The 27,213-nt window shown below is 46.6% G+C and overlaps 2 protein-coding genes across 7 annotated transcripts in view; both read right to left on the reverse strand.

Annotated features, from left to right (window-relative positions):
- Positions 1–27,213, reverse strand: part of LOC137095197 (nuclear migration protein nudC-like) — a 118,472-nt gene that overhangs the window by 39,768 nt on the left and 51,491 nt on the right. For 2 of the 6 annotated variants that reach the window (XM_067461578.1, XM_067461577.1), the window contains one exon: positions 17,999–25,049. The exons of the other annotated variants lie outside the window; for them this stretch is intronic. In XM_067461578.1, the coding sequence (XP_067317679.1) occupies positions 24,531–25,049 (519 nt within the window). In that variant the 3' untranslated portion in view covers positions 17,999–24,530. Of the gene's footprint in view, positions 1–17,998; positions 25,050–27,213 lie in introns of those variants that run through there. 6 annotated transcript variants of the gene reach the window in all.
- On the reverse strand, positions 10,945–12,773 carry LOC137095198 (nuclear receptor subfamily 0 group B member 2-like). Its single transcript, XM_067461584.1, has one exon. The coding sequence runs from the start codon at positions 12,002–12,004 to the stop codon at positions 11,459–11,461; it is 546 nt and encodes a 181-aa protein (XP_067317685.1). The 5' UTR covers positions 12,005–12,773; the 3' UTR covers positions 10,945–11,458.

Genomic DNA, 27,213 nt, shown 5'->3' on the forward strand with positions numbered 1-27,213 from the left:
ACAGGTGTTCTTGTCTAGCTGCCAAAAACATTCCCTTTGACGACAAACATCTCACTTACTATTGTTTCCCAAATGTCATGTTCCATTAATATTTAACTTCCTTGATCTCTGAAGCCTACACATTTACTTTCGTCTTTGGAACACATCGCTCTCTATTGAATTTTCCTATGCCGCAGAATTCCCTCTCGCCAGTATTTTTAAGGTATGCTTTTCCTATATTCATTTTAAATACATTTTTATAATCATTCTCTTCCGCTGACCGCTACAGTTTCCTCATGGCAGTTTGGACCAGGAGCTCATTTTGAAGCTTTAAGTGGACTGCCATGATAGGGCCAAGTGGAAGGAACTTGCTTATGCTTCATGCTTTTTGGGCATGAGCCAGAAGGGGTTGAAGGGAGGAGAACGTGCCCAACTCTTACCGTGCAAGGAGGCGGCCACAAAACCCCTTTCTCCCAAAAGCCCCTGGGAGGATGCAGTAATTATCACTACCACCAATTTGTGAAGTTGTCAGCAGAGGAGTAGCTAAATTACAAGTGCTGTTGTGTAACAGGAGAGTAGAGGGAGATTTATTATTTATTTCTCTGTATTTCTGCCACCAACGTGAGGTAAGATGTATTATTGTGAGAAATGGCACACTGGATGCAGAATTGATGGAGATGAGGCAGTCTTCAAACAAAAGTTAACAAATTTATTGAGCACAAAGAGTGTGGTTGCAAGTTGTAACTTTTCTTATAGAACTCAGAATAATACTTGGTTGGTTGAACGTTTCACTCTTTCAGGTTACACAGTATCTTCCTGAGGTGAAGCACTTATTACTAAATAAAGTTTCAATACAGGGATATCTCCCTTATCTGATCCTCCCTTGATCAGATACTTAATAAGCTTATTCTTTAGCCTTTCCTTAGACTAAAAGAATACTGGCTATGTTTCCCTTATCAGCCTCTCTAGCCTAAGAAACTTCCAGTAGCTTAATCTGGCTTTCCAAAGCCTCGAAACTTTGCTTCACAATTCACTCTCTTTCAGCTACCGCCTCCTAATACTTTTCACTACCAACTCCTCACCCTCCAATCTTAACTGACCCACTCGCAACTCTTAACAGCCTCACTAACTGTCTGTTTTCAAAACTCTCCCCTCTAGGCTCCTCCCACTTTCTTCCGGTTTGCCTTGGTCTCCATGGCAACACAGATGGAGGATTCCTTTGAAATAGGCCGCTCCAGAGTTACTGCAGCCAATACAAACACATAAATACAGTTTAAATCATGCAAATTATTATTAACTTCCTCACACCCCTCTCCATACCCTTTACCTCCTTCTGAGGAGGACCTCCTTGAAGTTTTCGCTTGTCCCCCTCCTTATCACCCCAGACCCCCACCCACCTCTCCACCAGCACCATCTCCTCCTTCAGCCCCCACCCAATATCCCACAATACCCCAGGGAACCCTTTCTGACCAACCCCTCCTCCCTGGGGTCCCCACACTCCAAGTTTCCCTACCACAGGGTTGATCCAATTCTCCTGCGGCAGAGAGTTCCTCTTCTCAATCCCCTGGTCCTTCTATCCAAAGTGCTTCTACTCCTTTGTATCTTCCTCCCCAGTCTCCTCCAACATATTCCAACAGCCCCATCCCATTTTCTCTTGCCCAGTCTCCATCCCTTCTCCCCCCAAGCTCATCCCAGACCCCCTCACTGGCTCTCAGCCACCCTGTTTCTCCATTTTCCTCCTCATTTGCCCCGTCCATTCACAGCCCCTTTGACCCACTGACCCCTTCTGCCCTGGCTTCCCAGGCACCCTCTGGCCCCCAACCAGACCATTTTGCCCTCTGTTTGCCCAATCCCTTTGCCCCTTTGCATACACCTCCTCAAGCCCCCTGCTGCCCCCAGGCAGCTCCACCAGCATCTGTAGGGACCCCCTCTCAAGCCCTGCAGACCCTGATCCCTTCCTCTGCTCCTTCCCAGGCTTCCCAAAGCACCCCCACTGACCCAAATGACCCCTTTCAGCCCCTCATAACCAAGGGCAACCTGCGCAACCATCCTACAAACATTCAAGCCCCCCTCAGAGATGTAGTAGGGAGTAGGGAGTAGTAGGGACCCTCAATTCCATTCCAACTTGAACTCTCTGTTCATTGGAAGAACATGTAGGACATCCGGCTCAAACTCCAGAAGCTGGAAGCTGGGGAGGCAATGCCAGTCCTCATCCACGTTCCTTTCTCCACCTCTGACCTCATAAATTGGAAATGAAACACTGCCCCTTTGTCTCAGGATCCATCAGAAATGGTGGAACTGTTTAGGACCATCTTCCTCACCCATCGTCCCACCTGGGGGGATGTCATGACCCTGCTGGCTATTCTTCTCACCCAAGAAGAGAAGCACCGTCTGCTGGCAGCAGCTCAGGCAGAAGTCATGAAAGCAGATGTAGATGATGGGAGGGATAGTGAACTGATTTTCCCAACCAAGGAGGACCCAGGGTGGGATTACAACTCTGATGCAGGCTGGCTGGCCCTGAAGGGTTTCCATCGTGCCATTTTGGTTGCCTTGCCCTTAGTTTACCCTTGCCCATTGAACTTGTCCAAATTTTATGATCTCAAACAAGAGCCCAATGAAAGTCCTTCTGACTTTTACGACAGGCTCTGCTGCACTGCAAGACAATGGACCAATATTGACCCCACTGACCCTCAATTCCATCCCACCTTGAACTCTCTGTTCATTGGAAGGACATCCGGTTCAAGCTCCAGAAGCTGGAAGCTGTGGAGGCAATGCCAATTTCACAGTTAATCAATATTGCTTTCAAAGTTTTCCGCAATCGGGAGAATGCTGCTGTCCAGAAGGAAGAAGATGATCAGAAGGCTCAAGCAGAGGTTCAAACCACCAGCATGGTGGCTGCTTTGGCAGAAAGGGACAGGGACAGAAGGCAGAGGGATCATAGGGACAGGCCAGCCTGGAGGGACCAGGACCAAGGGAGGCAGGGAAGGCTGAGAGAGGTGAGGTGTTTTCATTGTCAGGGGAGGGGACATTTCAAGCGGGAATGCCCTGAGCTCAGGGAGAGGGGAGCCCATGAGAGGGTCATGTGACTAGGAAAGCAGATTGTCTTGGCTCCTAGCAATCCAATTGTGCCACTGAAGTTTGGGAGGACAGTTGACTTTCTTTTGGACTGTGGGGCAACCCACTCAGTGATCACAGGGATTTTGAGGGACTGAGTTGGGAAGCAGGAAAACTCAGTTAGTGGGGGTCTCAGGGAGAGAGGCAAAATGTTCCTTCCTGAAGCCCATGGAGTGTGAGGTGGGAGGGAAGACTTTGTCTCATGAGTTTCTTTACATGCCTGAATGTCCTGTTCCCCTTCTGGGCCGAGACATTGTGTGTAAGATCAGGGCTCAGGTTGCTTTTGGGCCAGAAAAGATTATCCTGGCTGTGCCTGAAGAGGAAGGGTGGAGGGCACAGGCCTTTTTGCTCCATCAGCCCAGCCCAGAAGCTGATCTGATCCCCTTAGCTATCCTCCAACAGGTGGACCCTATTGTTTGGGCAGATGGGGTCCCAGGGAGAGCCAAGAACACTGCCCCTGTTACTATTGCCCTCAAGCCTGACACAACACCTCCTAGGATCCCCCAGTATAGGATTTCTCTGGAAGCCCGCCAGGGGCTCCAGTCTATTATTGATAATTTCTTACAGCATTCTCTGTTAAGAGAATGTGCCTCACCTTACAACACACCGGTCCTCCCCATTCGTAAGCCGAATTTGGACGAATTTCATTTTGTTCAAGACCTTAGGCCATCAATGCCATAGTGGTGGACATACATCCCGTGGTGCCAAATCCTTACACTCTTCTCTCTACTATCCCTCCTTCTTGCTCATGCTTTACTGTCCTTGACTTGAAAGATGCGTTCTTTTCTAACCCAGTTCATGAAGATAGCCACCACCCAGCCACACTGATGCCCATCGAGACTGCCGAGGGAGATCTTTGCCTTTGAGTGAGAGCATGTGGGCACTGCCAGCTGGGTGCAGCTTTGCTGGCAGGTCTTGCCTCAGGGCTTTACCTGTTCACCTACGATTTTCAGCCAAAGCCTTGCCTCGGAGTTGGAGAAATGGCCGGATTGTGACCAGGGAGTCCTGCTGCAGTACATTGACAACCTACTTCTTTGCTGTGGAGATAAGGACACCTGTGAATGGCTTACCATCAGTCTTCTCAACTTCCTGGGTGAGGCTGGATTCAAGGTATCCAAGAAGAAGGCCCAGATCTGCGAGGACACTGTAAGGTACCTGGCATTTGATGTCAGTCAAGGACAGAGGGCGCTAGGACCAGAGAGGAAGGAGGCCATCTGCAAGGTCCGGGAGCCCAAGACCAAGAAACAGCTGAGAGGGTTCTTAGGCATGGCTGGGTTCTGTAGAATGTGGTTGCCGAACTTTGGACTGCTTGCCAGGCCCCTGTATGAGGCAACATCTGGGCCAGAGACATTCCTTGTTTGGCCTGCCAAGTGCAGGACTGCCTTTGAAGCCATCAAGAAAGGCCTCATATCTGCCCCGGCCCTAGGGCTCCTAGACATGGCCAAGCCTTTCTTCCTTTACATCCACGAGTGGCAGGGGGTGGCAGCGGGGGTGCTGACCCAACCTCTGGGCAGCACCAAGAGGCCAGTCACTTACTTCTCCAAGTGGCTGGATCACACTAGCCTTGGGTAGCCTGCCTGCCTGAGAGCTGTGGCTGCCACTGCCATGGTAGCTGAAGAGGCCAGGAAGCTGACGTTGGGCCAACCTATGACTGTCTATGTCCCCCATAGCATCCTGGCTGTCCTGGATGCTAAGGGGACCAACTGGCTGTCTGCTGGCAGCTCACTTGCTATCAGGCCCTCCTCATCGACCAGGGAGACCTCATCTTGGCCACCACCCAGCCACACTGATGCCCATCGAGACTGCCGAGGGAGATGACCAGGAGCCCCACGACTGCATCGCCACCTTTGAGGAAGTCTACTCCAGCTGCCCAGACCTCACCTCAAGGACCAGCCCCTTCCAGATGCAGAGCTAGAGTTCTTCACAGACGACAGCAGCAGCATCCACCGTGGGGAGAGAAGAGCAGGGTATGCAGTAGTCACTCTATGGGACACCATAGAGGCAGAGCCGCTTCCCCCTGACACCTCTGCCCAAAGGGCGGAACTCATCGCCCTCACCAGAGCCTTAGAGCTGGCTGAGGGAAAGACTGCCAACATCTACACGGACTCTAAGTTTGCCTTTCATGTGCTTCATGCCCATGGAGCCATTTGGAAGGAGAGGGGGCTGCTGACAACAGCTGGCAGCCCTGTCAAACACCAGGCTGAAATTTTAAGACTCTTAGAAGCTGTTTGCAAGCCTTCTGCAGTTGCTGTCATTCACTGCAGGGGGCACCAGACAGGGGACCAGGACACTGCTAAGGGGAACCGGAGAGCAGACGCAGCAGCCAAGGGGGCTGCCAACCAGGAACCCACCTTCCTAGGGGCCCTGATTCCTGACACCACCGTGACTACTCTCCCTGTGTATGGAACTATGGATGATGAGTTTGCAAAGGGAGAGGATCTGAAGCAGGAAGAGGGCTGGTAGAAGGACAGCCAAGGCCGTCTGCTCTTGACAGATCCCCTCAAGCATGAAGTGGCCCTCCGCCTTCACAAGAGCACCCATTGGGGTCATGATGCCATGCTGGATCATCTCAGGACTTTCTTCATCGGTCCTCGCATGGCCCAACAATCCATCTGGGCCTGTGGGCGATGTCTCCTGTGTCTGAAGAACAACCCTAAGATCCAGAAGAAGCCAGAAGTGGGGCATCTCAAGGCAGGCCTCCAACTAGGGCAAGTGTGGCAAGTGGACTTTGCTGAATTGCCATCCAGTAAGAGGTACAAGTACCTGTTGGTATTTGTGGACTGTTACAGTGAATGGCCACTGTTACACCTGTTACACCTGCACTGCCAAGGAAGTAAGCCATGCCCACCTCAACCACATCATCCCCCGCTTCTGACTGCCCATCTGCCTCTCCTCAGACAACTTTCATCTCCAAGACAACCCAGCAGGTCGCCCAGGCCCTCCAGATCAAGTGAGACTTACATACCAGCTAGCACCCTGAGGCCAGCGACAAGGTTGAAAGGATGAACCAGACCATCAAGAGAGAGTTGGCTAAAATCTGTCAGCAGGCGAGCTTGCCTTGGCCTGATGCCCTTCCTCTTGCTCTCACTCGGATTAGGGTGGCTCCTCGGGTGGGTTGAAGCTGAGTCCTTTTGAAATTCTTTATGGTAGGCCTTTCCCAGGTTCCTCTGAAGGCTGAGCATCTGCACAAGGTTGGGTCTGATAGTGTTAGAGAAAGGCTGTCATTTCTCACCTCCATCCTTTCTTCTTTGAATAGGTATCTGCTTTCCCACCTTCCTGTCCCTTTGGATGCTCTTGTCCACGACTTCTCCATTGGTGTCCTCATGCAGACGTGGAGGCCGGAGGCTTTGTCGGAAAAGTGGGTCGGACCTCATCAGATCCTTCTAACCACACACACAGCAGCCAAGGTATCTGGCATCCGGGCTTGGGTCCATCGGGCTTGAAACCAGCCCCAGAGCCAGCCAGAAGTGGGGTCCGCTGAGGAGGAGGAGGACGAAGAACAGCGGGCCGTCGAGCCTGGAGAGGACCTGCGGCTTTTGTTCCAGAAAGTAACACTTCCCACTGACCCAGCCTACCCACCACCTTCTGAGGCCCCCAGGAAGAAGAAACGTCACGCACGAGGTCGAAGACACCTCCTGAACCCCCCCTCCTAATTTCGTGCTTCTAGCACCACAGGAAGCCACCTTTCAAAACCCCAACAGCTGATTTTGACAGTGCACTTTAGAGAGTCTCCTGCTTTCGATTTCCACTAGGCCCCCGCGAGCGCAGCGGAGCTGTTCTTTCAGCACCATTTGGAACCGTGAGCCTATTTTATTCCTATTATTTCCTGGGCGGAGCTGTCCATCAGCACCACGCAACTTCAGCATGCTTTTCCCTGTCTTTTTCTGTTTAATATCCCTAACACAGTGCACAGCTTCAAGCCCTGTGCTATATGAATGGTTATCGACCAAGACTAATTTCTGGCAGCAGTTGGCATCCAGAGTTCTCGTTTCTGATTTCTGTCTGTCAAGTGGGATCACTGCCACTGATTTGTTCTCCTCATGTCTGATTGGGGTTCCAGAATCTCTGGAAATTTTTTGAAATTATACTATTTTTCAGAAAGCCCATGTCTTACAAAGACTTGTCTGTATGGGGAAGGGCTGCCAAGGAAAGGGAACCTAGCATGGTGGCTATTAAATTGGCCCACAGCCCCCACGCTTCCCACTGTTTTCAAATCCCCAAATGTGTGGGAAAGTGCCAGAAATTGCCCAAGGATAATTCACTAAATTGTTCTTCCATAGAAAAATTGCCCTATATGAATGCTCATTTGGTTTTGCCCCCAGGTTGGTTCTTCCTATGTGGGCAGACAGCCTATAGTTATCTGCTAGCCAATTCTTCCTTGGGAAATTGTGCTCTGGGCAGGCTGTCAATTTTTATGCTTTCCAAAAATGACCTACAGCTGGCACACTCTTTGGCCAGGGAGGCTAGGTCCATCCAAAACTTGGACCCAAATTGTGATCCCTCTGTGGTTATCAAGGGCATTCCTCAATTTGTAGCAACAGTCCTGTTCACCCCTGGGGTGGCAGCTGGCATGAACTACAGGGTCATTAAACATCTGGCCTGTGCTCTGGTCAAGAACACCATTTTCACCTCACAAGCCCTAGCTTCCATAGCTTCAGAGTTGCATGAGCTAAGAGAAGCTGTGTTGGACAATCGTGCTGCCATTGATTTCTTGTTGTTAAAGAATCATTATGGCTGTGAGAGTGTGCACCACATGTGTTGCTTTAATTTGACTGACCAGACCCCTGTAGTCAAGAAAGCCATAGAGGGTATGAGAAATTTGGCAGCTGGAATTCAGAAGACCACTGGCTTTGATCTCAGCTTTTTGACAGATTGGCTTCCCTCTCTAGACTGGCTAAGAAAAGGCTTTCTAGTTTTCCTAGGTCTCATTCTTTTCCTCCTTGTTTTGAGCTGCTGTTGGTCTCACATTCCCTCTCAGTTCAAAATTTGTCGGAAAAGGGAACATTCAAATCTATCTCGCCAGATGTCCTTGCTGCCTCTGGCTGGGTACAATGCTTGGGCGGAAATTTTAAGTAGGCGTGGCCTATGTCTGTTTCCAAGTGGGGAGTTGTCATCGAGGGCAACGGAGGTCCCCGCCTTCAATGTGGTCTGACCCGCAGCAGAGAGTTCCGCAGTTCCTGGAAGCCCAAATTTGGACAACCTGATGAAATGTGCCCCAACAGACAGCTCAAACAGGGACTGTACCAAACCTCTATGCCTTTTCTCACTTTTCCCCAAGTCCTAACTTTGTAACTATTCCCTTAATAAAGGTACTTGAAATTGCAACTTTTTAACTTTCTAGCCTGATACTTTGTGTCACTTCTGGCCTGAACCAACTAAATGCATGAATTCAACCTTTTCCAGGCCGCGGGAGACTGCAAGCCTGCCCGGAATGCCTCCCTGGCGTTCCGGGGATGCCTGATCCGTGCCGCTTGAAACCGCTGATACGGAGTTTTTCCTTTCAGATCTCCGTATCCACAAAATGGCAGGTTGGCTCCATTTTAATGTCTTATTTTTCTGTACTAAATTCTAACCCTATCTACCATCTCGCTTTTCTTATTTTGGACCCCTACACTCGGGAAATAACCTCTCAAGTTTTGAGAATATATTTTATTAGAAACAACTGATTGTCAAATGTGCCGGTTCCATTACTGTGGCTCCATTGCTCCCCTCTGCCCCTCGCCTCTGCCAAGCTCCGGACCCGGGGACTCGATGCAGTTCCCCCATGGGACTTCGGGAAAGAGTCTGGCCACAGGGGAGTCCTAGTTTTCCAAGGACCAAAGCGTGAATCCATTGCAGCACAGCTGGAGTTCCATCTGCCAGCCTTTGCAAAGATCGAGGACTTTCTGTTGCCTGTTTGGAACTTCAGAAAACACCATTTCCCCATGAACTTTCTTTAGAGACACTGGACTCAAAGTCTCCAAATGACATTAAATCTTTTATTAAATATACTTGGAATGTGGGACAAGGACGGGGTTTATTGCTATGAAATGTTTATGATTTGAATGTATGTATATCTTTTTATGAACTATCCTTTGCCCTTTTGCTTTGCCCAACTCTTGGCCCCTTCCCCAACCTTAGAGCGATGGCCAGGAAGCATCAAGCTGCTCGAGGGGGCTGTTGCTCTCACAAAAACAAACATTACACAAACTCTTGCATGGACAATAGCCCAGGAAGTTCCTATTGATTCTCTGAGTTAGGCTGATTGATAGGCATCTCCTCTGGTCAAGTTTTGATTAAAAAAACAATACGGGCCAGACTGCCAACAGGGGGTCTTCTGCCCAGCTCTATTTTTGCCTCACCCAAGACACAACACAAACACACCTTATCAGATCAGGGACAGGAAAACTCTTCTTAAATCAATCAACTTCTCATTATCAAGACAATAACCCAATCCCCCAGCTGGCCAATTTCCCCGGATTAATAGAAACAATATGGGCCAGACTGTGTTCTGCCCAACTCCGTTTTTGCCTCACCCAAGACACATCACAAACACACCTTATCAGATCAGGGACAGGAAAACTCTTCTTAAATCAATCAACTTCTCATTATCAAGACAATAATCCAATCCCGCAGCTGGCCGATTTCCCGGACGCAAGGACACGTAGGTTTCAAGAATGTCATAATCCTATTACTCTCCATTGTCCCTGATCGTCCCGCCTCCTCTTCCCTGCTTCGTCAATCCCCGAAGCGGGGAAAGCGTCCTGATAGGCTCCCCTGAAGCAGGGAAGCCTTGTGATTATTCCAGGCTGAGGGCGGGCCGCCAAGCCTCCTCCCAGCTGTTCGGCCACCAGCCAATCACCATCAAGCTGGGCGGGGAAGGGAGGGCGGGAATTTTGAAATCTCTGTACATGTTTTTGCTATAAAATGCTTGCAAACTTTGTAACAGCATGCTTGTAGGTGAGCTATCCCTGCAATTGCATCCGCTTCAGCTGAATCACTCAATTAAAAGCCTCGGTCGCCTCTTCTTCTGCTTTGGTGAGACAATTATTATTTTTTAATATCGCTGAAATCCGTCTTTTCTGTCCTCACCAAAGTTGCAGACCCTCTTTGGTGCAGTCCTAGGGTTCTCTCTTACTGGGGAGACCCTCCTAAAGTCCGTATGACTTCATTACTAACAGGAAGTTCTTCCTAATCTTTTCAGTCAAATCTCTTTTCCTACCATTTGAACCCATTGTTCCCTTGTGCCCTGGTCTCTAAGGCAGCAGAAAATCAGTTTCCCCCCTCATCCTCCTCAATGGGACACCCTTTGAAATCTTGAAACATGATTCTCATGTTCCCTCTCAACCTTCTCTTCTCTCAGCTCTATATCCCCAAGAAGGAAAGGATGAAAAAGAGAGGGAAGAAAGGAAGAGAGGAAGGAAGAGTGGAAGGGAATGGAGGGAGTGGAGGGAGGAAAGAGAGAAGGAAGGAAAGATAAAAGGAAGGAGAAAGAGGGAGAGGGAAAGAAGGATGACAGGGTGGAAGGGATGGAGGGAAGAGGGAGGTAAGGAAGGAAGGGAAAGAGGAAGGAAAGTGAGAAGAAAGGAAGGATAGGATGGTAAGAGAGAATCTAAGAAAATATTCCAAGGGACCACAACCAGCCTCGGACCTGGGTTTGCCTGGCATAATCTCTTTCACAACATGGGGCTGAAACGATGTAAATTAATTAGACAACAGAACCCTGGCTTTCCATGTTCTAATTGAACAAGGGCTTCATAATATACTTGCAAACTAAGGAGTCATCCTGGAGTACCTATGAGCTTTCACGTAAGAACATAAGGCTCACAAAATCAACTCCCCCAACATTCAAATGTGGGTGTATTGGGTATTTGTGCCAAATTTGTTCCAGTGAATGAAAATACATCCTGCATATGAGATATTTACATTATGATTCATAACAGTAGCAAAATTACTGTTATGAAGCAGCAACTAAAATAATGGAGCCCTCGGTGGCACAATGGGTTAAACCCTTGTGCCGGCAGGTTGGAGGTTTGAATCCGGGGAGAGCACAGATAAGCTCCATCTGTCAGCTCCAGTTCCCCATGCGGGGACATGAGAGAAGCTTCCCACAAAGATGGTAAAACATCAAACATCCGGGTGTGTACCCTGGGCAACGTCCTTGCAGATGGCCAATTCTCTCACATCAGAAGCCATTTGCAGTTTCTCAAGGCACTCTTGACAAAAAATAATTTTATGGTTGGGGGTCACCACAACATGAGGAACTGTATTAATTGGTCACAACATTAGGAAGTTTGAGAAATGCTGCTCTTCGCCATACTGGCTTTCCCCTTCCCTCCTATTTCTTATGAAAAGCTGGCTCATTTCTCTCAGACCTTCTTACTGCTCATGGGTTCAAGCAGGACTTACCAGGGTTGAAAAGAATGGCACCTTTCAGGTAGGCATACTCTTTAGGGCTCAGGTCCAGGCTATAGAAAGAGTTCAAGCAGCACTGTAGCCGCTGCACACTGGCCAGTGTGGGCTGTGTCCTCTGAGGCTCCTGCTTCTTGCAGGGCCCATCAAGGATGATCCTCTCCAGCATGCTGGGGGCGGGGGTCTCCATCACCTCAAAGGTCACCATCTCCTGGACCAGCCCCAGAAGGAAGAGAGGTGCCCAGCAGCTATCCAGAAGCAGGAACTGGACATCCCAGGGCAGGAGCTGGAAGGACGGCAGGTTCTTCACAACGGTGATGATCTTCACCAAGACACCAGAGGCCACCTGGCAGGTCACCTGAGGGGTCCGGAGGCAGACCATGCGGCGTTTGTGGCACATGCAGCTCTTTTGGGAAAAGCCAGTGCTGTTCCTGTTGGGGCTCAAGTTCTGGCTCAGGAGGGTGTAGAGGATGGCGTTCTGGTTTTCCTCATGGTGCCACGGGCACTTTTCGCATTCCATGACCAGGTTGGAGCAGAACGTAAGGAACCCTATACAGGTGGCTTGGCAACTGTCTTGTACCACAACACCTTTTGCTCACTCCCTAGCCTCTCCCTGTAGCTGCCGTTTCCCAGCTTCACTTATAAGGCCACTGAAAGGATGATTGGAAACCACACCCACTAACAGCTTTGACCTCCCTTTGACAAGCAGCCACCGGCTCATTGAAAAACAAGTCAACCCTGAACCAATTGGCTGGGGAGAAACGGAGACGACTTCACGTGGCCCGGAGAAAGGTTTTCTCAGTGAAGGTGCCAGCTGGGGCCAGGAGACCCAGGGGACTACTTTTATCTCAATTGTCCTTATCAGTATAAACAAACTCATTAACCCAACCTGTACCAAAGCACCAAGGCTTCAGGTGTGTAATCAGGTTTCAGGATATAGCCGAGGTAACTGCCAAGGAGTATGTACACAGACACATATGGTTTACAGCCCAAGAAAGACAGCCCAGTGGCAAAACAGCTTATAAAGATTTAGCCTTGGAACCAGCAACCTGGAACTCAGACAGTTGCTCTTTGCTGATAATGAAGAAAGGGTGGGGGAGACAAAAAACACCTAACAGACCAATTATTATGAGGCTTCTCCAGAGAAAACTAAAGAGTACACATAATACAGTGGCTACACCTCTTACTTTTATGGAAAACTGCATGCACCTGTTTCTGTCTTCCCTATTTCTCCTGTTTGTTGATCCAACAAGTGATCACACTTCAACCCATTAATGAACTAAAGATATGATAATCAGATTTGCACAGATCAGGTCTTACACATAAAATTAAACAATAGAAGGAAAGTTAGTTGAGTGCCAGCCGCAAGAGTCAGTGAACAATCAAGGCCTGTGCCGTCACACCCAAACACCTTATGATGTGCTACTCTCTTTGCCTGAGCGGACCGCTGGGGTCTTTCTTTAGAGGCTCAAACCTTCTGAGTAACTGAGTCCACTTCAGGTGTAAAACAGCAAACAGGGTATTTATTAACAAAGTCCTTGTAGACTTGGCTCAGCTTATTAATGTTACCAGCAGTCAATGACTAAAGTATAGAGATGAGTTTTCTTATATACAGATATTGAGGCAGCTTTCCTCCAAAAGGTATAATAAATTGTGGATTTCTTCTATCCTAATCTTGAGCCCCTATGGTAAGAAAAAGCAGGTTTTTCTCCTATCTATAACTCAAAATCAACTTTGGAGGCAAATGCCCAATACTATCTATCTAAATAAATAGCTCTTCTATTGATCTATCTATAATTTCTCTATAGCATAATAAACTCTATCTGTATTCAATTGTTCCCTATAGCTCAATAACTCAATGAATCTATCTATCTACCTATCTATCTATAGGTCTCAATGACTCAATATATTTGTTTTATTTTAGTACTTGCAATGATTTCTCCGAGCTTCCTGAACAGGCCTCTAGCACATCCAATTCCTTCTTTAGAACTGAATGGGGCAGGGAAGGCTCCAAAATGGAAGTCTGACCTGGTAAAAGGGGAGGGCTCAAAAGTTACTATCTGGGCAAATCATTGCAGAGAGCCTGCAAACTGGCCTTCCTGCCTCTGGCTGCTAACCTTTTAGGCCTTGCAAAGGCTGCAGCAGCCTGGGAGAAACACAAGGAGAGACTGTTTCCAGCAACTAAAAGGTAATGCAAAACCCATACTCCTGGGAGACGGAACAAGGCCTTTCAAAGGTTTGTGAAATGACAAGGCATGACACACCTGTGTACCATGGCAGGGAGCCCTGCAGTCAGTGAATGGTCATAAAGCACACAGGAATGGGGTCAATGACCTGTTCTCAGATCAGGAAGAAAAAGGAAAGCTTGCAACTTTCAGCAGGGGGAAAATGTTGTAAAAGACTGGTAGCATAAAGCAGAGTGAAACTACCACTTGTAATGCTGTTAACACCTTATTACCATTAAACAGTCCTTTCCAAAGGCTCTCTTACCTTTCCTTTCTCTTAGAGACTTATCATATTGGGATATATATATTAGGCATGGTTTGGTTCGGTCAGAATCTTCGTAACTCGGATTAAATTTGGAAAGTTTTGTTTTTTGAAGCAATTTCAAAGTTTTTAAGGAAACCAGAAGTCCCTTTGCCCTTCCTTAGCTTTTTCCGCCATTTCTGTTACAAAGAAGTAAGTGAGTCGGAAATGATCCAGCTTTTCCCCACTTCTCGGCTGGAGCCTGGGCAGAGTTTAAAACAAACTGGATGTATTTCCTACCTTTCCTTTCCCCTTGCTACTCGGCTGGAGCCTGAACAGTGTTTAAAAATAAATTAGATGTATTTCCTGCCTTTTCTCTCCCCCCCCCCCTTTTCTGGAGTAAAACAACTACTTTCAAAGTAAAGACCACCCAATGAAACAGGAAATAACACTTTCAAACCATTGAGGAAGGATTCGAAGTCTTGGAAGTTTTGGAAAGTTTTGAACATTTTGCTCAGTGTGTAAGGGGACAGCGCCCCCTATTTTTGGGATCTTCTGCCTTACCACTATGTATCACCAGACATCCAAAACGATTGGAAACAAGTACACATTTATTCTTCATACTGCAGTTTGAGAACGAGCAGACATACACAGAGCAGTGTAAGTTGCAAAGCTGCTGCGCAATTGAGCAATATAAATGAGGTCTTATTTAGGGACTCTAATGGACCCTTTCCTTTCCATTAGAGAATGCAAAATTAGCAAAACACTTCCTTTAGCACAAACACCTACAGAATATAACTCTGGCAAACATTTCCTCTTAGCAAGAACATCTGCAGGATACAGTTCAGCAAAAAATTTCCTGTATCATAAACAAACTCCCTTATGTAAGGTAATAAAGCATATTCAGCACTTTTCCTGCATAGGTTGCACTTTTTCCTCTTTTTGCTCTTAAAGGAAAACTGATCACATCTCCTCAGATAGAAATTGGGAATGTGTCTTTTTCTGATAATTTAAAATGATAGACACACAAAATGGGATCATTTTGGTTCCCCGTTCCTCTCATTCCCCCATTTTTCTTGTAACTAAGAAGATAAGTTCTACTGCAGCGCAGTAACAAGGAAGAAATACCGCATCATATCAATATAGTTATATAACCTATTTCCCATCATTTCCAAAATCTGTACATTTTTTCATTATCGCTTGTTTTTCCAATTTTCCCACTTCATCCTGCAGTGTCCTAATCGTTAAATGAGTCTTACATATACCAACTCAAACGATGACAATCTCTGATCCTTAGTGGAATATCTTATCCTCAAGAGAGTCTTTAACAACAGTTACACCTATTATCTTTGTGGACACAAACTGGGCCAAAAAATGTAAAATATGAATAGAACACCTGTTTACCTGTCTGAACAGATTCTTCCCTATGAGTCATCAAGGCTATTAAGATCTTCCGGGGGGGGGGGGGCTGCTCTCGGTCCCACCACCCTCGCAATCACGGTTGGTGGGGACAAGGGACAGGGCCTTCTCGGTGGTGGCTCCCCGGCTTTGGAACTCCCTCCCACTAGAGATCAGATCTGCTCCCTCCCTCCTGACGTTCAGGAAACTACTAAAGACCTGGCTCTGGAATGTGGCATTCGAGGACTGAACCTATAACCTCCTTCCTTGTGGTGAACTGTGATGAACTGTGACTACGAGTATGACGATGACTGGATTGACGACTTGGTTTAGGTAATTGTGATGATGATGTTTTTATTGTACTTTATTGTACTATTTTAATATGCAATGACTTTGCACTTTGTTGTACTTATATGTTATTGTACTTTCATATATGCTGTAAACCGACCTGAGTCCCTCGTTGAGGTGAGAAGGCCGGTATAGAAAACTTCTAAATAAATAAATAAACACTTTACACATAAAAACCATACAAAACCAGTAAAACATAAATCCTTATTATTTCCTTATTAAAAATCAACTTCCAGTATTCAATCACCTGATCATTTTAAGAACCTAGTTTTGTCTATTATACTATCTATCTAAAAGGCCAGTTTCTTGGCTCAATTTTTATATTATTATTCATGAGGGGCACTGGATATTCTAGCATATAGATGACTTTATGTCTCATCAGGTGCCCTCCCCAAATCATACTCTCATTTTCTCTATACACCATCAACAATTTCATATGTATTTTAATTTAACATATCTTGTCTTTCTTGTTTTACCATTTAACACAAACACAGTCTCATTTTTAAACCTACAAAACTTTTAACTCAGTCTCGTGTAATCTAATCTGGGCCCATATTCACTCAAGGTCAAAATATATTCTTTTACATCACAATGTTTCAATCATTAGCAGGTCTCAAACTAGTGTTGCCACACCCAAACTTATATATTCATCTCCACAACATTTCCACAATTTTTCCTAATCTTTTCTAGTGATATTCAAAAACTATGTTAGGCCATAATTCATAGTATCTTAGTTGAAATCAAAATCCAATCTCATCATCCAGCCATTTTTGTTTCACTATCTGTTATATTACCTCATTCTACTTGAACAATCCAGTCTTAACCTTTTCCTCAGCCTTCCATTTCTATCACAGCAAGACCAAACTCATCTTAACTTAGGTTCACCAGTTCAGAACCCATTGGGGTGACCTCCAGCCTCATGGCCTCTAGTTTCTCCAATTCCACTTTCTGGTCTGCACTCCTTTACAAGACATGTAAGCTTGGCTAGCCACTTTCATAACCTTTTCCAACATCACGCATTTGTTGTTGTTCATTCGTTCAGTCGTCTCCGACTCTTCGTGACCTCATGGACCAGCCCACGCCAGAGCTCCGTGTCGGCCGTTACCACCGCCAGCTCCCTCAAGGTCAGTCCAGTCACTTCAAGGTTGCCATCCATCCATCTTGCCCTTGGTCGGCCCCTCTTCCTTTTGCCTTCCACTTTCCCCAGCATAATTGTCTTCTCTAGGCTTTCCTGTCTCCTCATGATGTGGCCAAAGTACTTCAACTTTGTCTCTAGTATCCTTCCCTCCAATGAGCAGTCGGGCTTTATTTCCTGGAGGATGGACTGGTTGGATCTTCTCGCAGTCCAAGGCACTCTCAGCACTTTCCTCCAACACCACAGCTCAAAAGCATCGATCTTCCTTCGCTCAGCCTTCCCTAAGGTCCAGCTCTCACATCCGTAGGTTACTACAGGGAATACCATGGCTTTGACTAGGCGGATCTTTGTTGCCAGTCTGATGTCTCTACTCTTCACTATTTTATCGAGACTGGACATTGCTCTCCTCCCAAGAAGTAAGCGTCTTCTGATTTCCTGGCTACAGTCTGCATCTGCAGTAATCTTTGCACCTAGAAATACAAAGTCTGTCACGGCCTCCACGGTTTCTCCCTCTATTTTCCAGTTGTCAATCATTCTTGTTGCCATAATCTTGGTTTTTTTGATGTTTAGCTGCAACCCGGCTTTTGCGCTTTCTTCTTTCACCTTGATTAGAAGGCTCCTCAGCTCCTCCTCGCTTTCGGCCATCAGAGTGGTGTCATCTGCATATCTGAGGTTGTTAATGTTTCTTCCAGCAATTTTCACCCCAGCTTTGCATTCATCCAGCCCCGCACATCGCTAAACCTTTTTTTAAATATCAGGGGCATATTGACTATGTGACTTGCTTTATCACATAGATTTTCATGCCAGGGACCCATGAGGGTCCTTTCCTTAAAGCACAAAGAAGCAACAATTGGTAAAACCTTTTGAAATCTTGGCTTATACTCAAGTATTGAAGTTCGGCTTATACTCAAGTATATACAGTACATCTGGCTTTTTTTTTACATATGCAAGCACAGGCCTTTGGAAAAAGAACAATATGATCAAGTATTTTATTTATATACTACTATATATTCTCTCATTTCTAGATGCTTTGCAGTAGTTTTTTTTGCTTAAATTCTGCTTTAGTTTTTATTTTATTGATTGCTTTAGATGGGAGTTTTCATTGGCTGATATTTTCTGATAAAATAAGGTAGAAATATCTTAAATTATAAAAATATACCCAAAGAGATGGAATTACTACTTCTGAAGGCACTTCATACAAACAAGAAAGTTAAATGAGGTGTTCATAGGGGAGATTCAGCCAATGAAGCTATTTTATCTGGCTCCTACCTGAAAAGGGCTTCTAAGTTTAAAAGGTGACAGATTTCATATTTTAATACTGTATCTTTTTTGCATGTTGCATAAAAGCCTACTGAAGAACAATCTCCCACTTATAGGGTAAAGTCTCAGGCTTCCCTGCTATCTGTGTAGCTCTGTTAAGGTCACTGCCTATGATGCCACATCAACTCTCTCGTTAATAATATCAGTATAATTGCCCCAATACAATACACTACAGCTATAAACAAGTGATGGCAAATTAATCAAATCTGCCCTTGGGAAAGCCTTGAGTATTTCACTCTTGAGAAATTCCCATCCATCCGTAACTCCCTTGTCTTTTAGTATCTGTGTCCACGGAATGCTGCTCAGCGTTTCCTTCATTTTTTTGGAAATCAGCTCTCCTAAAGTCCAAAATGTGGGTTTGACTTGTCTTAGTTTTGGCCTTCCTTTGTACCTCAAATTGCAGGAGCACATGGTCACTTGCCCCTAAGGATCCTACCACTTCGACCGCATCGATCAGGTCCTCCGCATTTGTTAGGATGAGATCAAGAGTAGCCAATCCCCTTGTTGCCTCTTCTACCTTCTGGAACATGAAATTGTCTGCAAGGCAAGCGAGGAATTTGTTGGACCTTGTACTCTTGGCCGAGTTTGTTTTCCAGCAAATATCGGGATAGTTGAAATCGCCCATGACTACTACATCTCGTCTCTGTGCCTGTTTGGTCAACTGTTGGCAGAAGACTTCATCAAGTTCTTCCTCCTGGCTTGGGGGTCTGTAGTAGACGCCTACAACGACATCTTTTTGAGTCCCAGATCCCTTGATCCTTATCCAGATGATTTCAAGCTGGTTTCCCAGATTGTTGTCTTGAATCTCTTCTGCAGCATAAGAGTTTTTGACATATAAGGCTACTCCGCCTCCTCTCCCCTTTGTTCGGTTTCTGTGAAAGAGGTTATACCCCATGATATCTACATTCCAGCGATAGGAGTCATCCCACCAGGTTTCGATGATCCCTACATCAAGGACTCAGCTTACTTAGGCGTATTAGCACAGGAGATGAAGAAATTTGTCAGTATTGTTTTGTCACTGCGAGACTAATAATAGCTAAAACATGGAAGGGGGAAAAAGAGTTAATTATTAAGGACTGGAGAGATAAATAAGTAGATTATATCCAAATGGCCAAACTGACAAATAGCAGCAGAGGAGGAAATAATGAAGAATTTGTTAAAAAATGGAGGTTGGCAATTGGATATCTCGAAATGAAGACCAAAGTATATTTAAAGATCGCCATAAAGGGGATTCAGTGAAAGAAAACATGTGGTTAGTTGTGGGTCAGTTATGTGATCCACACGGAGTGGTGTCGGAGGTCATGGGGGTTGGGTTCACAGGTGTGGGGTTAGAGGGACAATAAATGTTAATGTATTATAATTGTACAGTCAAAGTTGATTTTTCATGTTTAACGAGCCCTGACTGTATACCATTCTGCGAACTTCCATATTCTTTTGTATATCTTTTTTTCTCCTTTTCTGTTTTTTTCTGTTTGTTTTTGTTTGTTTTTTATTTATTTCTGTTTTCCTCTGGTGTCGGTTTTGTTTTCTGTAAGCACCATAAACCAATAAAACATTTTTTTAAAAAGACTCAGCTCACTTGATAGAAAAAATCAGCAACCTCAAGCTCAACACTAATGACAAAGTGATCAGCTTCAATGTGGTGTCTCCATTTACCAAGGTCCTGGTAGCAGAAACCATTGCACTAATCAACCAGAATTTCCCAGAAGACATCACTGCCTGTTTCACCATTGCTGCACCATAAACTACTTCCAGTGGGAGTACAGAAAGATGAAGAACCTATGGGAATCCTTCTCAGACCAGTCATAGCAAATTTCTACATGGAACACTTTGAAAAGCAAACCCTAGAAACAGCAACAAAAAGCCCACCACGTGATTCAGATATGTGGATGACATCTTCATCATTTGGAGCATCCATCCAAACATTCAATTCATGATGAAAAAAGAAAATGAAGGAAAACTGCTATTTCTAGATGTTCTAGTCATCTGCAAATCAGATCAACAATTGGATCATACAGTTTATAGAAAACTTACACACATAAATCGATACCTACATAAAAATTCCAATTATCACCCAAGTCAAAAAAGAAGCACAATTAAAGCCCAGGAAGACCGTGCAAAAAGAATCTACAAAGCCCACCTCCTCCAAGGTGAACAGAACCACCTCAACTGGGCTCTACAGGCCAATGTAGACTCCACCACAGACATCAGTAGAGCTGCAAAACCGAGAACAAGCCACGAGAGTCAAGACAGAGACCCACCCAAAGGAAAAGTGTTCTTAATATACATAAAAGAAACCACTGGCTGAATAGGGAAGCTGATGAAGAAGCACAACCTGCAAACTATCTACGGATCCACTAAGAAAATTCAACAAATGCTATGTCCAGTAAAAGACAAGAGGGATCCTCTCGCTTCTGCAGGAGTCTACCGTATACCAGGCAACTGTGGACAAGTCTACATTTGTTGTTGTTCATTCGTTCAGTCGTCTCCGACTCTTCATGACCTCATGGACCAGCCCACGCCAGAGCTCCCTGTTGGCCGTAACCACCCCAGCTCCTTCAAGGTCAGTCCAGTCACTTCAAGGATGCCATCCATCCATCTTGCCCTTGGTCGGCCCCTCTTCCTTTTACCTTCCACCTTCCCCAGCATAATTGTCTTCTCCAGGCTTTGCTGTCTCCTCATGATGTGGCCAAAGTACTTCAACTTTGTCTCTAGTATCCTTCCCTCCAATGAGCAGTAAGGCTTTATTTCCTGGAGGATGGACTGGTTGGATCTTCTCACAGTCCAAGGCACTTTCAGAACTTTCCTCCAACACCACAGTTCAAAAGCATCTATCTTCCTTTGCTCAGCCTTCCCTAAGGTCCAGCTCTCACATCCGTAGGTGACTACAGGGAATACCGTGGCTTTGACTAGGCGGAACTTTGTTGCCAGTGTGATGTCTCTACTCCTTACGATTTTATCGAGACTGGACATTGCTCTCCTCCCAAGAAGTAAGCGTCTTCTGATTTCCTGGCCACAGTCTGCATCTGCAGTAATCTTTGCACCTAGACATACAAAGTCTGTCACGGCCTCCACATTTTCTCCCTCTATTTTCCAGTTGTCAGTCATTCTTGTTGCCATATTCTTGGATTTTTTGATGTTTAGCTGCAACCCAGCTTTTGCGCTTTCTTCTTTCAACTTGATTAGAAGGCTCCTCAGCTCCTCCTCGATTTCGGCCATCAGAGTGGTGTCATCTGCATATCTGAGGTTGTTAATGTTTCTTCCAGCAATTTTCACCCCAGCTTTGCATTCATCAAGCCCCGCACATCGCATGATGTGTTCTGCATACAAGTTAAAAAGGTTGGGTGAGAGTATGCAGCCTTGCCATACGCCTTTCCCTATCTTGAACCAGTCTGTTGTTCCGTGGTCAGTTCTTACTGTTGCTACTTGGTCCTTGTACAGATTCCTCAGGAGAGAGACAAGGTGGCTTGGTATGCCCATCCCACCAAGAACTTGGCACAATTTATTATGATTACACAGTCAAAGGCTTTAGAATAGTCAATGAAGCAGAAATAGATGTTTTTCTGAAACTCCTTGCCTTTCTCCATTATCCAGCGGATATTGGCGATCTGGTCTCTCGTTCTTCTGCCTTTTCTAAACCCAGCTTGAACATCTGGCAACTCTCGCTCCATATATTGCTGGAGTCTTCCTTGCAGGATCTTGAGCATTACCTTACTGGCATGAGAAATAAGGGCCACTGTACGGAAGTTTGAGCAGTCTTTCGCATTTCCCTTTTTTGGTATGGGATATAAGTTGATTTTTTTCCAATCTGATGGCCATTATTGTGTTTTCCATATTTGCTAGCATATGGCATGCATCACTTTGACAGCATCATCTTTTAAGATTTTAAACAGTTCAGCTGGGATCCCGTCGTCTCCTGCTGCCTTGTTGTTAGCAATGCTTCTTAAGGCCCATTCAACCTCACTCCTCAGGATGTCTGGTTCTAATTCATTCACCACACCATCAAAACTATCCTCGATATTATTATCCTTCCTATACAGATCTTCTGTATAGTCTCGTCACCTTCTCTTGATCTCTTCAGCTTCTGTTAGCTCCCTGCCATCTTTGTTTCTTATCATACTAATTTTTGCCTGAAATTTACCTCCAATGTTTCTAATTTTCTGGAAGAGGTCTCTTGTCCTTCCTATTCTGTTGTCTTCTTCCACTTCCATGCATTGCTTATTTAAAAATAGTTCCTTATCTTTTCTGGCTAACCTCTGGAATTGCAAATTTAATTATAAGTTGCTTACCTGTAACTGTAGTTTCCTGAGTAGTCACCTGTGAATTCATACATTTGGTATCTCTGCGCCTGCGCAGTGCAACTTACGGAACCTTCTAGAAAGTAAAAAGGAACATTTTAGCCCTCTGCTAGTCCTGCCCCCCTCCTCCCGAGTATATATGGTCTGAGGGCGGGACTAGCCATCAGTTCTCTTAGCCGCAAAAAACAGCTAGACGGCATGGCATGATACTCGAGGGGAGGAAGGGCGGGTATGTATGAATTCACAGGTGACTACTCAGGAAACTACAGTTACAGGTAAGCAACTTATAATTTCCTGGCGTAGTCACTGTGAATCATACATTTGGTAGATTAGCGAGTAATCCACTCCGGCTGGTGGGATCATGCCACCACCGAAGAGAGAACTGCTCTACCAAACTCCATCTCCTTATCAGCAAACGAATCCATCTTATAATGAGATACAAACGTCAAGGGGGATGCCCAAACGGCTGCCCGGCAGATGGCTTCCAACGGCACTCCTTTCAGGAAGGCCGTAGATGTTGCCATCGACCTCGTGGAATGCCCCCTTATCTGCGCTGGTAACTCTTTGCCCACCATACGATAACACAAACGTATAACTGAAACTATCCAAGAGGAAAATCTTTGTGACGACACTGGAAAGCCCAGTTCACCCTTACGATATTTAACAAACAATCTCGGCGTTTTCCTGACACACGCCGTCCTTTCAACATAAAAGGCAAGCGCCCTGCGCATGTCAAGTAAATGGAGAGAGCGCTCCCTTTGTGTACTTGGGTTTTGGAAGAAGCCTGGCAATATTAATTCCTGGGACATGTGAAAATGCATAGCGACTTTAGGTAGAAAAGCTACATCTGTCCGCAGGACCGCCCTATCTTTGTGAAATTTGAGATAGGGAGGGTCTACTCGAAGGGCGCACAGCTCACTCGAGCGTCTGGCAGACGTTATTGCCACAAGGAAGGCGGTCTTCCAAGACAGGAAAGAAAAATCAACCCTCGCCATGGGCTCGAATGGCGGTTTAGCAAGACAGGATAGTACAACCTCTAAACTCCACGATGGAGCAATCAGGGCCACTGACGGCCTGATGTTAGCAAAACCTCTCAGAAATGTTTTAACTAATGGTTCAGTGAAACATGAGGGTAACCCAGATTTGCGCCGAAACCACGAGATGGCGGCTAAATAACATTTTAGAGAGGAGAGAGACAAACCCTTGTCTGCTAAGGATACTAAAAAATCTAACACAACAGACGTCGAAACAGTGACTGGGTCAAAGCCCTTGGAACGTACGAAGAAACTAAACCTAGACCATTTATACAAATAAGAACATTTCGTAGAGTCCCTGTGAGCAGCCTTGATAATAGTCAACACTGGGGTTGATAATGTCTCAAAAGGGATTAAGGGATCAACCCTATTCTCCATGCCGTAAGCTTCAGCTTGTGGACCTCTGGATATAACATCCTGTTGTCCTGTGATGTCAGGAGGTCCACTCTGTTTGGCAGCCGGAAGAACACTCCCCTCGCCAATTGGTGCAGGGGAGAGAACCAGGGCTGCCGGGGCCACCAGTGGGTTATTAAAATACACCGAGCGCCTTCCCTTTGTAATTTTGCCACCACCCGCAGAAGGAGGGGGAAGGGGGGAAACACGTATGAGGTGTGAGTCGACCAGTCCTGAAGGAACGCATCTCCCAAGCACCCTGTCTCGATGGAGGAGCGAGTCCAAGCACAAAATAGGGCGCACTTTGCATTGCTGCGAGTCGCAAACAAGTCCACTTGTGGAGTGCCCCATGCTCGGAAGAGTCTCAGGACTTCCCACTGGTTGAGAGACCACTCGTGGTGCGTCAACGGGCTCCTGCTGAGTGCATCTGCCAACAAGTTCTTCTCCCCCGGAAGGTGTGTCACTAAGAGGTGTATATCCCTGGCCAGACACCAGTCCCAAATTTGAATGGTCAGGTCCAGTAGGGACTGAGAATGTGTGCCTCCCTGCTTGTTGAGGTAGTACATCACCGTGGTGTTGTCGGTGAGTACTTGTACTACCTGACCCGTGACGACCCTTTGGAAAGACATCAGGGCCCTTTGTACTGCTATGAGTTCAAGAACGTTTATGTGCAGGGCGCTTTCTTCTTCTGTCCAGACGCCTTGGGCGATAAGGCCCTGGGAGTGCGCCCCCAAACCCAAAAGTGGGGGGGTCCGTGGTGACAATACAGGTAGGAGACGGGGGATGAAATGGAAGTCCCGCACACACCCATAGTGCATCCTTCCAGCAACGGAGGGACTGGCGAACATCGACAGGCAGTATGAGTTGGACAGAAGGGCTGTCCATGATGGGGTTGAATACTGACACAAACCACACCTGGAGGGGTCGCATACGCAGTCTGGCATGAGGCGTGACAGCCATGGTAGAAGCCATGTGTCCCAATAGGACCTGCACCTGCCTGGCCGTCACGAAAGGTGAGTGCATGGCCTGCAGAACAAGTTCCCTCAAATTGGCAAAGCGGTCTGCCAGAAGGAAGGCTCTTTGAGCGACAGAGTCCAGCGTGGCACCGATGAAATCGATCCTTTGAGAGGGGTGCAGCGACGACTTGTTGATGTTGACAACGAGGCCGAGAAACTGGAGAAGGGACAGAACACAAGAAATTTGAGTTTGGAGCTGATCCCGCGACCTCGAAACGATCAGCCAATCATCAATGTACGGGTAAACCGTCACCCCTCTTGTGTGAAGGAAGGCCGCCACCACCGACATGCATTTTGTAAAAACCCGGGGGGCTGTGGATAATCCAAAAGGGAGGACGTTAAAACAATAAGCCTGGTTTCCCACCATAAAGGCGAGAAATCTGCGGTGGTGGTGCGCAATGGACAAATGGAAATACGCGTCCTTTAAGTCGATGGTGGCGAACCACGCACCTCTGAACAGTAAGGGCAGGATGGAAGCAAGAGTGACCATCCTAAACTTTTTTGGTCTGATATGCTTATTCAGATGTCTAAGGTCGAGGATGGGGTGCAATCCACCTCCCCGTTTGGAGACCAGGAAGTAACGGGAGAAAAAACAGTAAGAAAACGTGGAAGGATCCAATGGAGCTATTGCTCCTTTATTAAGTAACATATTAATCTCATCCAACAAGGGACCCGACAGTAGGGTACATTTGATATGGCCCACTCTAGGTTGATCAACAAACTCAATGCTATAACCCTCAGCAATGATGGACAACACCCATCTATCTGTAGTGATGGTAGACCAGGCCTGGTAGAAAAAGGAGAGTCTGTTCTCAAACTGGGGAAAACTCGGGGTTGAACAAGTCTGAAAACCAAGAGACGCATCTTTTGCAACAGGCAAAGGGGCAGTTTGAGGCTCACAAGGATTCCTAGGGGCCAGCGCGTCAAAGACGCTTCTTGGGGCCCGTCTGATTTTTGGTTCTGTTTCCAAAGGATTGGTTACGGGATCTGGGGAAGTAGGGGGTCCTTCTTCCACCCTGGAACCTGGAGGAGGAGTTATTCCTATTCCGGAATGGGCCTCCATTGGAATTCCCATAATTCCTGCGGAAGGTGGTGGTGGGTAAGCTCTATTTTTGGCGCTGTTAGGGGTAGGGTTGCCATGAGTAACCGAATTTCCCCACCGCCTGCCTCATGTCCTGCTTCTGTTTAAGCCTATCATCCATTTGCGGATTGAAAAGGCCATCCCCCCCTCCGATAAATTGGAGGCACGTAGCCATGCATGCCTCCTCAACGAGGTAGCAGTGGAGAAGAGATCGCCAGCAGCCTCAGAGAGGTGCTTGGCAAAATCTTTCTGCATTTTTGATAGTGTAAGGGCTTTGGCTTGCAGAGCCCTAGGGAACCGTTGTTGATCTGCTGGCAGTAACTCAATGTATGGTAATATTTTCCCCCACAGAAAAGTCTGATATCCACTGGCATAGGTGGCGTAGTGCGCCATCCGTGTGAATAACCCTGCGGAGAAATGGGCCTTCTTTCCCAGAGTGCCGATCTTTCTGCCTTCCCTATCTGGGGGTGCAGTGAGGGAATTCTTAGGGCGTTTTGTCTTTGCCACTTCGGCCACCACCGTGTTGGGCTTCGGTGGGGTCGTAACCCACTTAGCTGGCGACACATCAATTTTGTAAAGCGAATCCAAACGTCGAGGAATCGCTGGGACAAAGGCAGGGGAAGAGTCTGACACCTTAGCCAATTTAAGTAGGTATGGCAGGACGGGTAGGGGGAAAGCGGGGGTCACCACTTGCTCATCTGAAGGAAACATGGGGTCCTCCACATGTTCGGGAGGTTTAGGGGCAGGGATGTTTAGAGCTTTTATCATTCTGTCAATGAGCGCAGCAAACTTATTGACCTCAGTTGGGTGGATAAAAGAGGCACTACATGTTGAACATCAGTAGGTTCTTGTTCTGAATCAGAGCTATTCAGCTCCCCCACCTCACGCCCTGAGTTATCAGGCCCCCCAGGAGTAGAGTCACCTCGTGAGTCTGAGATGCAGTCATAACATCAGAGGTGTCAGCAGGGCGGTTAACCTGTTCATTGGCAGGCATTGCAGCCTGACGCTGGGATGAGGTCGGCACAGCAATAGTACTACACAAGTCTAGGCTAACATTGTTCAATATAATATCAGGTCCACACAAAGTAGCCCTTCCTGGAGCAATCTGGGTTGATGTAGAGGGCCCCTGGATGGATGGCAATGGAGCAGCAGCAGCAGGGGCAGCTGGGGTCGTTGCAGGAGGTGGAGCAGTCAATTGAGGCAGCGGCAACGCAGGCAAGGGGGCCTGTACAAAGATCAT

The sequence above is a fragment of the Anolis sagrei genome, chromosome Y, assembly GCF_037176765.1.
Source record: "Anolis sagrei isolate rAnoSag1 chromosome Y, rAnoSag1.mat, whole genome shotgun sequence".
In the NCBI taxonomy this organism is placed as follows: Eukaryota; Metazoa; Chordata; class Lepidosauria; order Squamata; family Dactyloidae; genus Anolis; species Anolis sagrei.

Coding starts and splice junctions, on each gene's coding strand:
- LOC137095198 (XM_067461584.1), bottom strand. CDS start 12,004: ATGGAATGCGAAAAGTGCCCGTGGCACCATGAGGAAAACCAGAACGCC.